The following is a 15,597-nucleotide window of genomic DNA, read 5'->3' on the forward strand; positions in this document are numbered from 1 at the left end:
TTTTTTCAGGTTTGCCTGATGCACCTGGAACGCCGATGATATCAGATGTGTCAGGTAAATCAATGACACTTAACTGGGCTATCCCTGCCTCAGATGGTGGAGCACCAATTACAAATTATGTAATAGATAGGAAAACTGCCCTGGATACCTGGACCAGAATAAACCGATGGGATGTTAATGTACCTACATTTACAGCTAGTGGTCTGAAACAAGACCAAGAGTACACATTCCGTGTAGCAGCGGAAAACAAAGCTGGAGTTGGAGAACCTAGTAATCCTTCGAGGATCACAGTCGCCAGACCACCGTACAGTGAGTTTATTTTATAACATATGTGTTCAATAAGTGGTTTTTTATTTCCATATTTTGTATGTTCTTTGTTGAAAGGAAAATTTGTTAAAATACTTAAATATTGGAAGTGATTATTTGAAAATTAGTCCAATGAAATTCACACATATAATGAAGAAGAACATAAATATAATACTTCATATAAAGGCAGGTAGCCTAAACATGATTTCAATCCTGACCTTGACTGTAATAACTCAATGTTTAGTTACTGTGAAATACTGAAAATAGTTACTCTAATTTTATGGAATAAGTAGGGAATTTTCGTGAAATAAAAGCAGTTGGATAAAAAGATTGGTTGATTTCACGTAAAAATACGATTCTTTATTACATTTTTACGACAGTTTTTGAACCTGAACCTTTCAAATTCAGTTAAGTTTTTGCAAATTTTCAACACTAATGAAATTAATAGCACCACTTGTGATCGTAGACCCTTTTACAATGAGCGTTCTTCAATACCAAACTCGTATACGTTACCACGTTTTGTTTGAAATTATTCTGTGCCTTCTAAATTAAAACAAGAGAGGACTAACAGTAATACATACTCATCGACAATCTCAAAATTAATGGTAATACTAATGCATAATTCATGTGTTATATCCACCACAGATGTACCAGAATCACCAAGTGTACCATCAATTTCTGATATCCAGGCGACGTCAGTCAGCATTACATGGTCGCCACCTGATTCGGATGGTGGCAGTCCGCTTACCGGCTACATTGTTGAAAAAAGAGAGACCAATAAAACCTGGGTGATGGCTACCAGGAATCTGGTTTTGGGTAGAAAACTTACTATCTCAAACCTTAGACAGAATGCAGACTACGAATTCAGAGTCACAGCTGAAAATAAGGCTGGTGCAGGAAAGCCAAGTGACCCATCACAACCAGTCATTGTGAAACCTGCATACTGTAAGTTTCTGTAAATATATAATTACTTGTAAATGTAACTACAATAGTTGTGAACAATTAAACGCAATAATGATAACCATCTCGGCAATTCCAACCTGCGGGATTCCAACCTGCAAACTCTCACTGTCAACGCGGGTACGATACCCATTAGACCACAGAGTCCTCTTATAGGATAGACGTGTAGTTCTAACCCCAGGAACTTCTCTCATGCAACTAACTGAAACGCTCACACATAGTGGAGCTGTGGTTAAGCTTCCAAAGCTTATAGGCCGCAATCATAGTACATAATGTTCAAATAATGTCTGCTGCGTAGCGGCACCGTACACACAATATAACAAATAGATAAATAATAATAATAACAATGCTCAAATAGGAACCGTAATTGGTAAGAAATAAATGAAATCATAAGTCGTTTTACTTGCAGTACTTTGTTGAAGATGATATTGACTCATTTCATTTTTATCGACAGCGACTCCTGGTGCACCAGACGCGCCGTTATGCAGTGACATTAGTCCCACATCAGTTACCATAACCTGGAAACCCCCATCAAGTGATGGTGGCTCGCCAATCACTGGTTACGTTTTAGAACACAAGCAAGATTTTGGATCCCGCTGGATTATATCGGCACAGTGTGTCGTTGGTACATGTCAGAAGGTTGAGAGTTTAGTGGAAGGCTCAGAATACATATTTAGAGTCTCCGCTGAAAATAAAGCTGGAATTGGAAAACCAAGCAAACAATCAAGATCATTCAAAGCAAAACATCCATACGGTAAGGTCTCCATTTCACACTAGACAAGTAATCACCTAATTTATATACGTTAATGAATGAAGAACATATGCCGTCCATGCCATACAGCACAGTTTAACCATAATCATAGACTCAGACTTTGAATTGACCTATAGGCCCTAATTGCACTAAATATATTAATTTTACAGAACCTCCGGGAGCTCCAAACGCACCGCAAGTGTCTAATATCACTTCAAAGTCAGCATTAGTAGCTTGGGCGCCACCAACGTATGACGGTGGCTCTCCTATACGCAATTATTTGATTGAGAAAAGAGATAGCTTCGCTAACAGGTGGACAAAGGCGTCCAATGTTGATCAGTGTGTTACAACTACAACAGTGAAACTAGATCCAAACTATGAATTTGAATTCCGTGTCTCTGCAGTAAATAAGGCTGGCCCTAGTAAACCAAGTTTGCCATCACAGCGGTTTGTAGCAAGAGAACCGTATGGTAAATATTTTAAGATATCGATAAGATGATGATGACGATGGTGATGACAATGGTGGTAATAGATAATAATATTAATAATACCGTATTAAAAAGTAAAGAAAATTGTGCTAAAGGTGAAAAAGTAAGTTGGGATTTGGGATAATTATTATAGTATAGTTAAAGCTTAGTAAGCTATAGTTAGGTCTAAGATGTCCTGATATTAAGTAGATTCCTGATAAAAGATCATGAGAAATTTGTTGGCACTTCATTTTGACTTTATAATGATTATGTGATGATGATGATGAATTTTACTATATAAAAGTGCTATTTCCGGCCATCTAGAGGTACTATTTCCCTCAAATTTTCTCACTTCAGCCCCACCATATTTGTTGTGAAATCACGGCTTTGAAGTATGTAAAGTACATACTCAAAGACAATGTTTTTAAGCTTTATTTTCTGTGGCACATCACGCATATTAATAAGATCCCTATAGTTGCCAAAAAATCCCTGATAAAAGACCATGAGAAATTTGTTGGCGCTTCATTTTGAGTATATAATGGTGATGTGGTGATGATGGATTTTACTAAAAATGTCATTTTCTGGTCATCTAGTCATCATCATTTCCTCAAATTTTCGCAACTCAGCCCCAACTATGGTGGGTCTGAGGTGGGTTTTGATCATAAAATATTTGATAGGACACCTGATGCTACAAATATAAATTGTACACTATGCGACAGAAATAGTGATGATGATTATATTATTAATTATTTATTTCCCCTTAAAAATCAATTAATTTTCAGATATTCCAGAACCACCAGGTCAACCGAATGTCGCGGAAGTTTCATCAGATTCATTGGTTTTAGAGTGGAATGCTCCGAAAGATGACGGAGGAAGTCCTATCCTAGAGTACATAGTCGAGAAACACGATTTGAACACTGGCCGTTTCACAAAAATACCAATTAAACTTAAGCTTAGTGCTGTTATCTCTTCAAAGATTGCCGGCTTGGTTTGCGATAGGAAATACGAGTTCCGTGTAATTGCCGTAAATGAAGCCGGAGAGAGTAAACCAAGCGAGGCTGTCAGCTGTAAAGTTAACCTTCCGTTCGGTAAGAAAATAGATGTCATAATGTTTGTCTGTAATTTAATTTTATAGTTTGTTGCTTTTATTTTGTAAATATAAATACTTTTGAACATTTCCAGGGGTGGTGCCGAGGGTCCGCGCTTCTCGACAAGAGAAAATTGGTCGTGGTCGGGCGTCGCTCAAATTCTTTCGAAATGTGGTCCAGGGGGCGAAACCAATGAAATATGACATTATGAAAATTTGGGGGTTTGAAAACCTTCTTTAATCGATTTTAGTGTCTACTGATCTGTATAAAATACATAACTTAATCTAAAATGCAGAATACACTGGCCTCTGTTAAAATACATCGTAAAAGTTTAAACCACAAGGTGAGGTAATAAAATTAATAATAAAAGTCTTAATCTAAGAATAAACAGTAAAAGTAAAAAAATAAGGGTAAAATTATTTTAGGAAATCTATAGAGTTTAATAGTAATAATGATACTATTGCAGTACTGTTTGTTATACATGTTTGTTAATAACCAAAGAATAGTACGTTATTATAACAAAAATGTCGATTCTAAACATTATAATAATATTTAATTTACCAACAGATGTTCCTTCTCAACTTGAAAAACCAGAAATCACAAGCACTGATGAGATGGAGATGACCATAATCTGGCACAAACCAAGATCAGACGGCGGCAGTCCAATAACTGGGTACATGATCGAACAAAAAGGAACAACGGCAAAGAAATGGACAAAAGTCAATAGGCTTCCTGTTCAGAATCTAGAATTCAAAGTTACAGGATTGACTCGTGGAAATTCCTATCAATTTCGTGTCATTGCTGTGAACAAAGCCGGAGCAAGTAAACCAAGTGAGGCATCGGACGCAAAGGTTGCAAAACTTCCATTTGGTAAGCAAATCAAAAGAAAATTATCAATATAATTTTTTTGACGTCAATGTTGCATATTATATTAAGATAACTTCATTCTTTAATACTATCAGATCCACCAAGTAAACCAGAAAGCATCCACGTCTCAGATGTTGCTGCGACTTCTGTTTCTCTAAAATGGAGTCCTCCGATACGAGATGGAGGTTCACCAGTTATCGGATACTATGTTGATAAGAAAGAACATTTTAGCACGCGATGGATCCGAATCAATAGAACACCAGTAGTAGATACAAGTTTAGTTGTTCATGATGTTCGAGAAGGACTTCAGTATGAGTTTAGAGTCGCTGCTGTAAATAAGGCTGGGGTTGGTGAGCCATCAGATACAACGGAACCAACCATTGTAAAACATCCTTATGGTAAATATACACACTTCATAGGCCTTCGCTCCACAAACACACGTACCCTGACCATTTTCCAAAAACCGAAAGGTCCACTGATTAATCCTGATGATGACATAATTAATGTCGAAATATTGAATCCCGACATGATGGCGTGCATTTCGATACTTGGAGTATGTATTATACTATCATAATATGTGTCATTAGACACATATGCAATCTTCAAACCTTCCTTTAGAAACAACATCTCTACAGCCTTTAACCTCTTCTTTATAGTTTTGCTAATAGTCCAGGATTCAGATCTGTAGGTTGACCAAAAATAACTTTTCAATACCCTAAGCTTTGTATTTATGCATTTTTTTCAGATTTTAATATACTTCTTATTTTATTAAAGGAGGGGGGGGGGGTTTTGCAAGAGCAATTCTGATTTCAGTATTACACTTTCCATCTGATGTTATAATGCTGTCAAGATACTTTGTGCTCTAACCCATGTTTGTTCCATAAACATTAATATTAAAAGTTGGAGTTAAATTTACTTTTAGACCACTGCTTTTTCCTTTGCAACATCTACCAGGCTACCTGTAATTTATCCCCTGAATTAGCAATTAGGTCTGAATCATCTTGCAAATCTAATGTTATTGATATTCAATCTCACCTCCAACTACAAACCAGGTTCTATATTTCGCTAATTATATCTTAAAGTACAGTACAAAAAATCTGTAGCGAACACACATTCTTGGCTGATAATTATATAATTTTAGTTATTATTTCCAACAAACACAGCAGCCTTTTGTTTTCAATAACGATTGCGAACAAGCCAAACATATTTGTTAAGTTGATCTAACATTTCAAATAGGTCTTCTCGCATCGAAAAAGTTCTTCTCGTAGTCTAAATGTATGTCTTCCCTGGTCCCAATACTTCTTTTACTTAACATTCGTAGAGTTTAAAATTTTCACTCAAAAAATCCATATAGCTTGTCTGCTCTGACTTCTCTACTTTTTTTAGTCAACCTTTCTTTATTAATCATAGATTTTTTTTGTTACATGTCAAATAGTGTTTTGTTTATTGCATTCCGCAGTATTTTGTTTTGTGGGGAATAGACATAAGTGTAATAATCCAGTATTCAAAAAAATAATTTAATGAATTGTTTTTAGTTGTTCCAGATGCACCGGCTACGCCGCTATTGTCAGATGTTTCTCCTAAATCTATGACGTTAACTTGGAGTCCTCCAGCTTCCGACGGAGGTAGTCCCATAAGTGGATATATAATAGAAAAGAAAGAGCCTATGTATGGTCATTGGAGTCTGGTGGATAAAGTATTAGGAACGACATACACAGTAACTGGATTAAACGAAGGCAATGAATATCAATTTAGGGTGATTGCAATAAACAAAGCTGGCACCAGCAAGCCTAGCAATAGCAGTGACCCCAAAGCAGCGAAACATCCATATGGTAAGATACCTTCTACCAAATACTTATGTTTATACATGAAATAAACACATAAATAAATATAAATTACTATTTTTTTTTTTTTTTTTTTTTGTTATTGAATAACAAGAATCTATTCTCTTAGGCCTATTCTTGTAGGTTTTTTTTATTCTTCTTGCTAAACTATATTGTAAACAAATTTAATTTAGTAATTACTTGTGGGTCTTTGGTATTTTCAGATGTACCTGGGCCACCAAAACGACCAGAAGTGTCATCAGTAACTGAAACAACAATTTCTCTGTCATGGAAACCACCCTCGTCTGATGGTGGCTCACCAATCACAGGATATATCGTGCAGAAGAAAGATAAATACTCGTTGCGTTGGTTACCAGTAAATCACATTCCGATTAATAGTAACAATTTAACAGCTGAGAACCTTACAAGCGGCTTGGAGTATCAGTTTAGAATACTTGCTGAAAACATGGCAGGAATAGGGCCAGCCAGCGAACAATCTAAAGCCACTTTTCCCAAACCACCGTATGGTAGGCTGAGTTTCGTATGTTGTGTGCTATTTAATATAGTAAAAATGCATTTATTGTTACACTCAGTTTATACAATTGACCTTATATTAGAGGAATTTGGCGCATGGTAAGTTTTTAAATAATTAGGATTTTTTAAAGCACATGCGTTGCTAGGAATTCACACCAGCCTTGAATTGATTTGATTTCGTTTTTTAAAAAAAGCGTTTTGTATAGGAATACGTAAATAGTTGAACAGTTTAAGACAGCTAGTGCAAAGTTAATCCAAGATCTTATAATTTTAAGTTTATTTATACAATACATTTTAAATATTTACAATTAAAATCATAATCGATTATATAGCCCTAAATGCTGTTATCATTTTAAAATAAATTACTTTCTGTTTTAAGATCCACCGGGCCCACCATCTGCGCCACAGCTCGACGACATAACTGAAAAGGCCATCGCGTTGTCGTGGTCTCCACCAAGAAGCGACGGAGGATCACGAATTTTAAGATATATTGTGGAACGCTGCGAAGGATATTCATTGAAGTGGACTCGAGTAGCGGCAGTCGTTGATACCCGGTGTATTGTTACTGATCTCAAAACGGGCTCTCAGTATGAGTTCCGTGTGTCTGCGGAGAACAAAGCAGGGCTAGGCCCTTCAAGTGAACCATCAGATAGAGCAACTGCTAAGTCACCATTCGGTAATGTTTAGTTTTTTTACGTTTATCATCACTAGCGCCTACATTTTTAACTGGCTATTACAACTTAATTTTGTTATGTTTCTTATACACTTTTATAGACTTGCCTGGACAGACTGGTATACCCGAGATATCATCAGTGACTCAATCCAGCATTTTATTGACATGGTCGGCCCCAGTTTCTGATGGCGGTAGCCCGATAATAAACTACGTCATCGAGAAGGCTGAAAGGTTCAGTTCAAAATTCACAAAAGTCAACACATCACAAGTAACAGAGTGTTCCTATAACGTCACTGACCTCAATAAAAATTCCGAATACCAATTCCGTGTATCAGCAGAAAATAAAGAGGGTGTTGGTAGACCTAGTCAGTCAACACGCGTCACTAGATTAGCAGGTATGTTACGCCATTACAAATAACGTATTAATCTTAGCTTCAATGTATAATTGAACCACAATAATAAAATATAAGTAACTTATTCTTTTTCATAATTTACAAGTTCATTATTATTTATTCATTAATAGTTGCACCCCAACTTGATTTGAACAAGTACCGCGATGTTATGGTGGTAAAAGCAGGAACAACTTTTTACATTGACATTCCATGGAGGGCATACCCGATGCCAACTGTGAAATGGAACAAAAATGGTGAAGAAATTCAAGCTTCAACAAGAGTCAAAGTTGACACAACAGAAAGAAGTACTATATTGACTGTGAAGAACTGTGTAAAAGCCGACGAAGGACTTTACGAAGTATCCGTAGATAATGACTGTGATATAGTGACTGCAAAGATTAAGGTCCAAGTACAAGATAAGCCAGGAAAACCTATTGGACCTGTTGAGCTGCGAGACGTTAACAGTACTGAAGTTACAGTCAACTGGAACCCTCCTATAGATGATGGAGGATGTCGTGTCACTCATTACATAATAGAAAAACGTGACAGTAAGAGAACATCGTGGTCCCGTGTTCCTTTGAAAATCATTAGTTGCACTCACAGGGTACAAAACCTACTAGAGGGAAATGAGTACACATTCAGAATTGTTGCTGTTAACAAGATCGGTGAGAGCGAACCACTTGAGGACTCACAGTCGGCAGTTCTAAAGAGTAAATACGGTTAGTTACTCCTGTATTAAACGCATACAGGCTGTTGTCGATGTTGATGGGGTGATGGTGGTAATTAAAATGATGAAAGTAAGAATGATATTGTAATGTAATCTTCTCCACCCACAATAAACATCTGTAAGTAAATATTTCTAATAAATGGGTTACTCCACTCCTCAATAATAATAATAATAATAATAATAATAATAATAATAATAATAATAATGTTAATAATAATAATTGATATATTAATAGTAATGATGATGCTAGTTATTATAGTAATAATAGTAATGGTAATTTTTTAAATAGTAATAATTAATATAAATGGAATAAAAATGTTATTAGTAATAATAAAATTCTTAATGGTAATAATTATACGATATTATAACAATATAAATTTTAGTAATACTATAGTACTACTGGAAATAATAATAATAATAATAATAATAATAATAATAATAATAATAATAATAATTTTATAATAATATTCAGTATAGGCCTATTATTAACATTATTATCGAGAGTAATTATAATAATTACAGTAATAATAATATTAATGCTAATAATGATAGTACATTTTTTTATTTTCAGACAAACCATCTGTTATTAAAATTCCACGAGTTTCGGATACAACAAGCGACTCTGTGATGCTTTCCTGGTTGGCACCGTCAAATGACGGCGGCACTCCTCTTACAGGCTACGTTGTCGAGAAGAAGGAAATCGGTAATACTATGTGGACTAAGGTAGGAAATATACAGCCGGAAGAGCTCAAGTACCGAGTTAGCAGATTGAATAAAGGTTCGCATTATGAGTTCCGTGTTGCTGCAGAGAATAAAGTCGGTACAGGTCCATTCAGTCCTCCAACAGAAAAAGTGAAAGCGGAAGAGGCATCAGGTTGGCTTCAAGTTATTTGTGCTATTTGATAGGTTGTACTAAAATGAATTTGATTTTAAATTTCAGTTTGATTTAGAGTAATGTTTACCCCAATATTACAAATAACAATAATATCTACACAATATCAAAAGTCTTTATTGAATTAGCACAGTACAAGGACGATACATTCGGATAGGGTCACTCAAGATCCATAAACTAGATATCCACATGTTATTAATTACACAAACAGGACTGTAAGATTGTGATTATATTATAATTCTGATCATTGTTTCGATCATTCTACATTTCAGTTAAACCAAAGATTGACAAAAAACCCGATTCGATTTCAATAAAATCTGGAACAACTATTATTGTCAACGTGCCATTTGGAGGATATCCAACACCAAAAGTGAAGTGGAGTAAAAATGGAGCCACGGTTATCCCAAATATTCGATATAAGATTGAGTCTTCAAGTAACGCCACGGTTTGTACGATCAAAAACTGTGACCGAACCGATAGTGGCACGTATACTGTCACTATTAGTAACGAAATTGGAACTGATGCTGCTGATTTTAATGTTCAGGTTCTTAACGTTCCAAGTCCTCCCGAAGGCCCACTGGAATACAGTAATGTAAACGAAAGCTGCGTCACATTGACATGGAAACCTCCAAAAGATGACGGTGGTGAACGAATTATGACCTATGTCGTCGAGAAGCGTGAAGAAGGTCATCACCGATTCCATCCGGTTACAAAGGAACTCATATTAGAGCCATCATATCGTGTAAAAGGACTAACAGAGGATAGACGTTATCAATTCAGAGTCCTTGCACGTAACAAACATGGCGACAGTGAACATTTGGATGGTGATCGTATTCGACCACGAGGAAAATACGGTAGGCTACCTTTTGTTTTATAACGAGTATACATTTTTTTCTCAAACTCAAAGTGAATCATTTGTTCATTTGTTCATAATATTGTTTTGAAATTTGTACTGCAGCTGTTCCAGACCCACCATCTACACCTGAAATTAGTAATATCACAGCTGAATCAATGACACTGAATTGGTATCCGCCATTGAGGGATGGTGGCGCACCTGTTACAAGTTACAACGTAGAAATGCGACAAACTACAAGCTCCCGTTGGATTAGAGCATCGTTGACACCAATCAAGAATACATCATTCAAATTGTCTCGACTCAGCAAAGGTTATGAATATGAATTCAGAGTAACGGCAGTCAATAAAGCTGGAGAAAGTGAGCCTAGTGAACCTTCCAATTCTGTTACGGCTGAGAATCCTCCAGGTAAGTTTTGTAGTTTGTGTATTTTTGGCTTTCTTTGAAATTGAACAGTTAGTCTTTGGTTCGAATATATATTAGTATAAATCAGTTCAATGTATGTTTGCCACAGTCAAGGTCTAATAAGTTATTAAAATTACATTACATAAAAAGCATGGTAACTGGTAACAATTAGACACACTAAAGGACACAGTATACGGTCGGAGAAAGTAAGTAAGGTAGAACAAAGGATTGGTAGGAATGTGTAAGAATGTTGAAGGGAGGAATTTTATTGACACTATTTAGTTACAAAAAGTAAATAATAATATGATAATGATAATGATGATGATGATGATGATAATGACGGATGGTAATAATAATAATAATATTAGTAGTGATAATCGTAATGGTAGTAATAATAGTTAACATAGTAATAAAAGTATTTAGTGACAGTAATAATAGTAATGATAGTAATAATAGTAATATTCTAAATTTGTATAGACATTTTGATCGCAAAACCTGACGCGTTTATCGATCAAAATTGTACCTTTAACCCATAACATTATTATTTCTAAACCACGGTCTATATTTGTGATTTTCAGTTGTGCCTAAGTTCAAATTAGATTTATCTGCAGGAAGAGAGATAATTACGCGTGCTGGAATAATGTTTCGAATAGATATACCATACGAAGGAACTCCAAAACCTGTTATGAAATGGGAAAAGAATGTGAAAACAATCTCAGCCACAACCAGATTGAGTATTGAGCAAACTGAGTACAGTGCTATCCTGGTGGTACGCAAAGCCGAGCGTGCGGACAGTGGCAGTTATACCGTTACTGCTACCAACAAAGTTGGGCAAGATACGTCATCAACTCTTGTAAGAGTTGTCGATAGACCTGAACCACCACAAGGACCACTTGAAATCGTGAAGCTAAACAGTGATTGTGTAACGTTATCGTGGAGTCCACCTGGAGATGATGGTGGTAGCCCGATTATTTGCTATCTGTTGGAAAAACGAGATTCATCTTTAAAAATGTGGAGTAAAGTTTCCGCATCACTGAATGAATTAAAGACAACGGTTCCGAAGCTTATTGAAGGCAACGAATACCAATTCAGAGTTCGAGCCGAGAACAAATATGGCGTCAGTGAACCACTAGAAGGCGAAAAAGTTATTCCGAAAGGAGATTACAGTACGATAATGATGATGATGATAATAATAATAATAATAATAATAATAATAATAATAATAATAATAATAATAATAATAATTGTAATAAGCTTAATAATAATTATTATAATAATTTGTAATATATTTGATTTAAATTAACTGTAGAATGTTCATATTTCTTATGATGTTACGTTATGAATGTTATGCTGTTCTTAGATCGTCAGCTGTAGTCTTATTCATTGTATTTGTTTAACTTAATGAAGGTGTCCCTGGAAAATCAGGTATTCCATCTGTTAGCGACATCCAAGAAGACTCAGCAACATTGACCTGGACACCTCCTAAAAGCGATGGCGGAACCCCTATTACTGGCTATATTGTTGAGAAGAAAAATGATTCGATGCAAAACTGGGCAAAGGCCACAATACCTCACATTAGTGGAACTAACTGTAAAATTATTCGTCTGATCACAAATACTAAGTATGAGTTCCGTGTGATTGCCGTCAATAAGGCAGGAATAGGAGAACCAAGCGACTCTTCTCATCCGGTTATGATTGAACGACCAGCTGGTAGGTTTAAAACACATACTTACATAGTCATAAACTCAAAATAAATTCTTTATTATATATTCAAGTTTACCATTTCTTTTTATATATTTTGTTATTGTTTTTTAGCTGCACCTAAACTTGATCTTGGCCATTGTAAAAACATTGTTGTCCGGGCGGGATCTGTTTTCCATCTCGAAATTCCATGTCGTGGAACACCAGCACCCACGGCATCGTGGTTTAAAGATACCGTACATATTGTAGAAGATCTCAGAATTCGTGCTACAAGTACGTCATATAGTAATGTTCTAACAGTAAAGAATTGTGTACGTAGTGATGGAGGTGATTATAGAATATCTGTTGAAAACAAGGCGGGAACAGATTCAGCTACAATCAAAGTAACTGTATTGGGTAAGCCGTCCATCTTAGCATAACATATTGGTTTCTGTGAAATAGAAAAAAAAATCAGCATGTATATATACTGTCTCTTATACACATCTAGATGTGTATAAGAGACAGGTAATGATAGTAATAATAGTAATATTCTAAATTTGTATAGACATTTTGATCGCAAAACCTGACGCGTTTATCGATCAAAATTGTACCTTTAACCCATAACATTATTATTTCTAAACCACGGTCTATATTTGTGATTTTCAGTTGTGCCTAAGTTCAAATTAGATTTATCTGCAGGAAGAGAGATAATTACGCGTGCTGGAATAATGTTTCGAATAGATATACCATACGAAGGAACTCCAAAACCTGTTATGAAATGGGAAAAGAATGTGAAAACAATCTCAGCCACAACCAGATTGAGTATTGAGCAAACTGAGTACAGTGCTATCCTGGTGGTACGCAAAGCCGAGCGTGCGGACAGTGGCAGTTATACCGTTACTGCTACCAACAAAGTTGGGCAAGATACGTCATCAACTCTTGTAAGACTGTCTCTTATACACATCTAGATGTGTATAAGAGACAGTAATAATAATTTTATAATAATATTCAGTATAGGCCTATTATTAACATTATTATCGAGAGTAATTATAATAATTACAGTAATAATAATATTAATGCTAATAATGATAGTACATTTTTTTATTTTCAGACAAACCATCTGTTATTAAAATTCCACGAGTTTATCTTATCGTGGGGGCTCGGGTTCCAGTTGAGCGCAGGCTCAATCGGTAGATGTTAATAATATAGCCACAAATAAAACAATTGAAGCCTCTATTATACACATTTTAGGGAGTTATTTATTATCGAATGGGAATTAGAGGCTGGGGCCTTATAATAAAGGAAAACTTAACTAGCCTAATGAACTACTCACGTGAGACCGTCGGGTATACTGTATGTCTCTGTGATCTATGATAATCGCTTTAGCGAGATGTTGCAGGTTGAGATCCCTCCCGGGATATTTTTATACAACTAAAACCTCGGAGGGCATGTGCTTTATAATGACTTAAATTAACAATGCACATACCTTTCTTTAAGTGCACATTTAATAACGTTTGGTTAGTTTTTATTACTATTCTATTTTCAATCATACAGATAAACCAGGGAAACCAGAAGGCCCGCTTGGTATTTCGTGTACAACAAAAGATTCAGTGTTACTGTCGTGGAATCCTCCACTTGATGATGGTGGAAGTGAGATAACAAATTACGTCATTGAGAAATGCGAAGCTGATAGATTGACATGGTCACGGGTATCATCATCTGTGACTGGCACCAGATATACCGTAACAAACCTCCCAGAAGGCCATAAATTCACATTCAAAATTCGGGCGCAAAATAAACATGGACAGAGTGAGCCATTGGAATCTGATCGTGCCATTTTAATCAAGAGTCCATATGGTAAGACAAAATGTTACTTTCGTTTATATTTTATTTACTATTCTAAATAGGTATAAAAAAAAATGTAATGATATACACTAAACTTCAATATATTATATAATGCTCCTTAGTAGCTGTCATCCACGCACTGAATACAACATTCTGTACAACCAAGCAATGCACATGAAACGCACTTGTTTTTTCGGATTTTGATTTGCAGAATCGCACAGAAGTACTGACATTCGCGGGATAAAAATTATCATCGAGCACCCATCGCAACTGCTATCAAAAAAGCAAAGGGCATAACTCGTGCTAAAAACTGACGTACAGACCAGGTCAGCGATCGACCAGAGCGCCACTGGTCACTACATACCACCCTAGGCTACCACCACTAAGGGCTATAATTTAGAAACATATGCCCATCCTACAGACCACAGAACTTCTTAGGTCTGTTTTTCCAGATACACCGTTCATCGCCTATATCGCAGACCACCTAGCCTTCGTGATATATTAATAGGGTCTAAAACTAATTCAATTCTAATTTAGTTTATTTACGTATACTTTTTAGCTGTTGCTTATCAAATTTGTATCTTTATTGCTTTTTCAGTCATTGTTATTGACATTGTTTCCCACAGCTTTTTTGTTTTTCAGTATTTTGCCATTTAATCAATAGTATATGTTCATCATGCGAAACGTGTTCCTTGACTTTTCACCGCAATAAAATTACAGTTTACTGGTTAAAATTGACAAAGCATAAGATATAAAATACATCCGGTATATACATGTGTTAATCGCCTAGGCAACTACTTCGGGACGCATGACTCTGCAATCCCTAAGTTCTCAGTATTGAGAATAAAAAGTCTAGTTTTACAGGTTCAAATTAATGTCGCAATGATTACAGGGCAAACATCTTAATAAATAAATTACTGTGACTATTGTGTGTATGTGCAGTAATGTATGAATTAGATATACAGTGGATTATTTTTTATGATTTCTTTATTGATGAATTCAATCCCACAGACGTACCAGATCCGCCAGGAATGCCTGAAGTATTAACGATCGACGACGAATCTGTCTCTATCTCATGGCGCCCTCCACGAAATGACGGTGGTGCCGAAATTACTAACTACATAGTTGAAATGAAGGACTCCCGTGGTCTGCGATGGATGAGAGCTACTAGAAAAATCGTTCCAGAATGTCATACTATCATTAATGGACTCAAGAAGGGAAAGGAATTTGAATTCAGAGTGAGTGCTCAAAATGATGCCGGAAATAGCAAACCAAGCCGAGAATCAGACCTCGTGTTAATAAGGAAACCGATTGGTATGTTTACTTGTTATTTT

General features: G+C 35.8%; 1 protein-coding gene across 1 annotated transcript in view; it reads left to right on the plus strand.

Annotated features, from left to right (window-relative positions):
• LOC117112529 (titin-like) overlaps positions 1–15,597 on the plus strand; it is a 138,608-nt gene that overhangs the window by 85,289 nt on the left and 37,722 nt on the right. Inside the window, exons 86-105 of the mRNA XM_033255611.1 lie at positions 10–309; positions 952–1,251; positions 1,721–2,020; positions 2,188–2,487; positions 3,267–3,572; positions 4,140–4,442; positions 4,535–4,837; positions 5,975–6,271; positions 6,487–6,789; positions 7,176–7,472; positions 7,571–7,864; positions 7,993–8,580; positions 9,160–9,462; positions 9,753–10,334; positions 10,439–10,741; positions 11,317–11,904; positions 12,146–12,448; positions 12,554–12,835; positions 13,973–14,275; positions 15,275–15,577. Of these exons, the coding sequence (XP_033111502.1) occupies positions 10–309; positions 952–1,251; positions 1,721–2,020; positions 2,188–2,487; positions 3,267–3,572; positions 4,140–4,442; positions 4,535–4,837; positions 5,975–6,271; positions 6,487–6,789; positions 7,176–7,472; positions 7,571–7,864; positions 7,993–8,580; positions 9,160–9,462; positions 9,753–10,334; positions 10,439–10,741; positions 11,317–11,904; positions 12,146–12,448; positions 12,554–12,835; positions 13,973–14,275; positions 15,275–15,577 (6,858 nt within the window). The remainder of the gene's footprint in view (positions 1–9; positions 310–951; positions 1,252–1,720; positions 2,021–2,187; positions 2,488–3,266; positions 3,573–4,139; positions 4,443–4,534; positions 4,838–5,974; positions 6,272–6,486; positions 6,790–7,175; positions 7,473–7,570; positions 7,865–7,992; positions 8,581–9,159; positions 9,463–9,752; positions 10,335–10,438; positions 10,742–11,316; positions 11,905–12,145; positions 12,449–12,553; positions 12,836–13,972; positions 14,276–15,274; positions 15,578–15,597) is intronic.

The sequence above is a fragment of the Anneissia japonica genome, unplaced genomic scaffold (assembly GCF_011630105.1).
Source record: "Anneissia japonica isolate Jap-2015-1 unplaced genomic scaffold, ASM1163010v1 scaffold2991_len510020_cov192, whole genome shotgun sequence".
NCBI classification, from domain to species: domain Eukaryota; kingdom Metazoa; phylum Echinodermata; class Crinoidea; order Comatulida; family Comatulidae; genus Anneissia; species Anneissia japonica.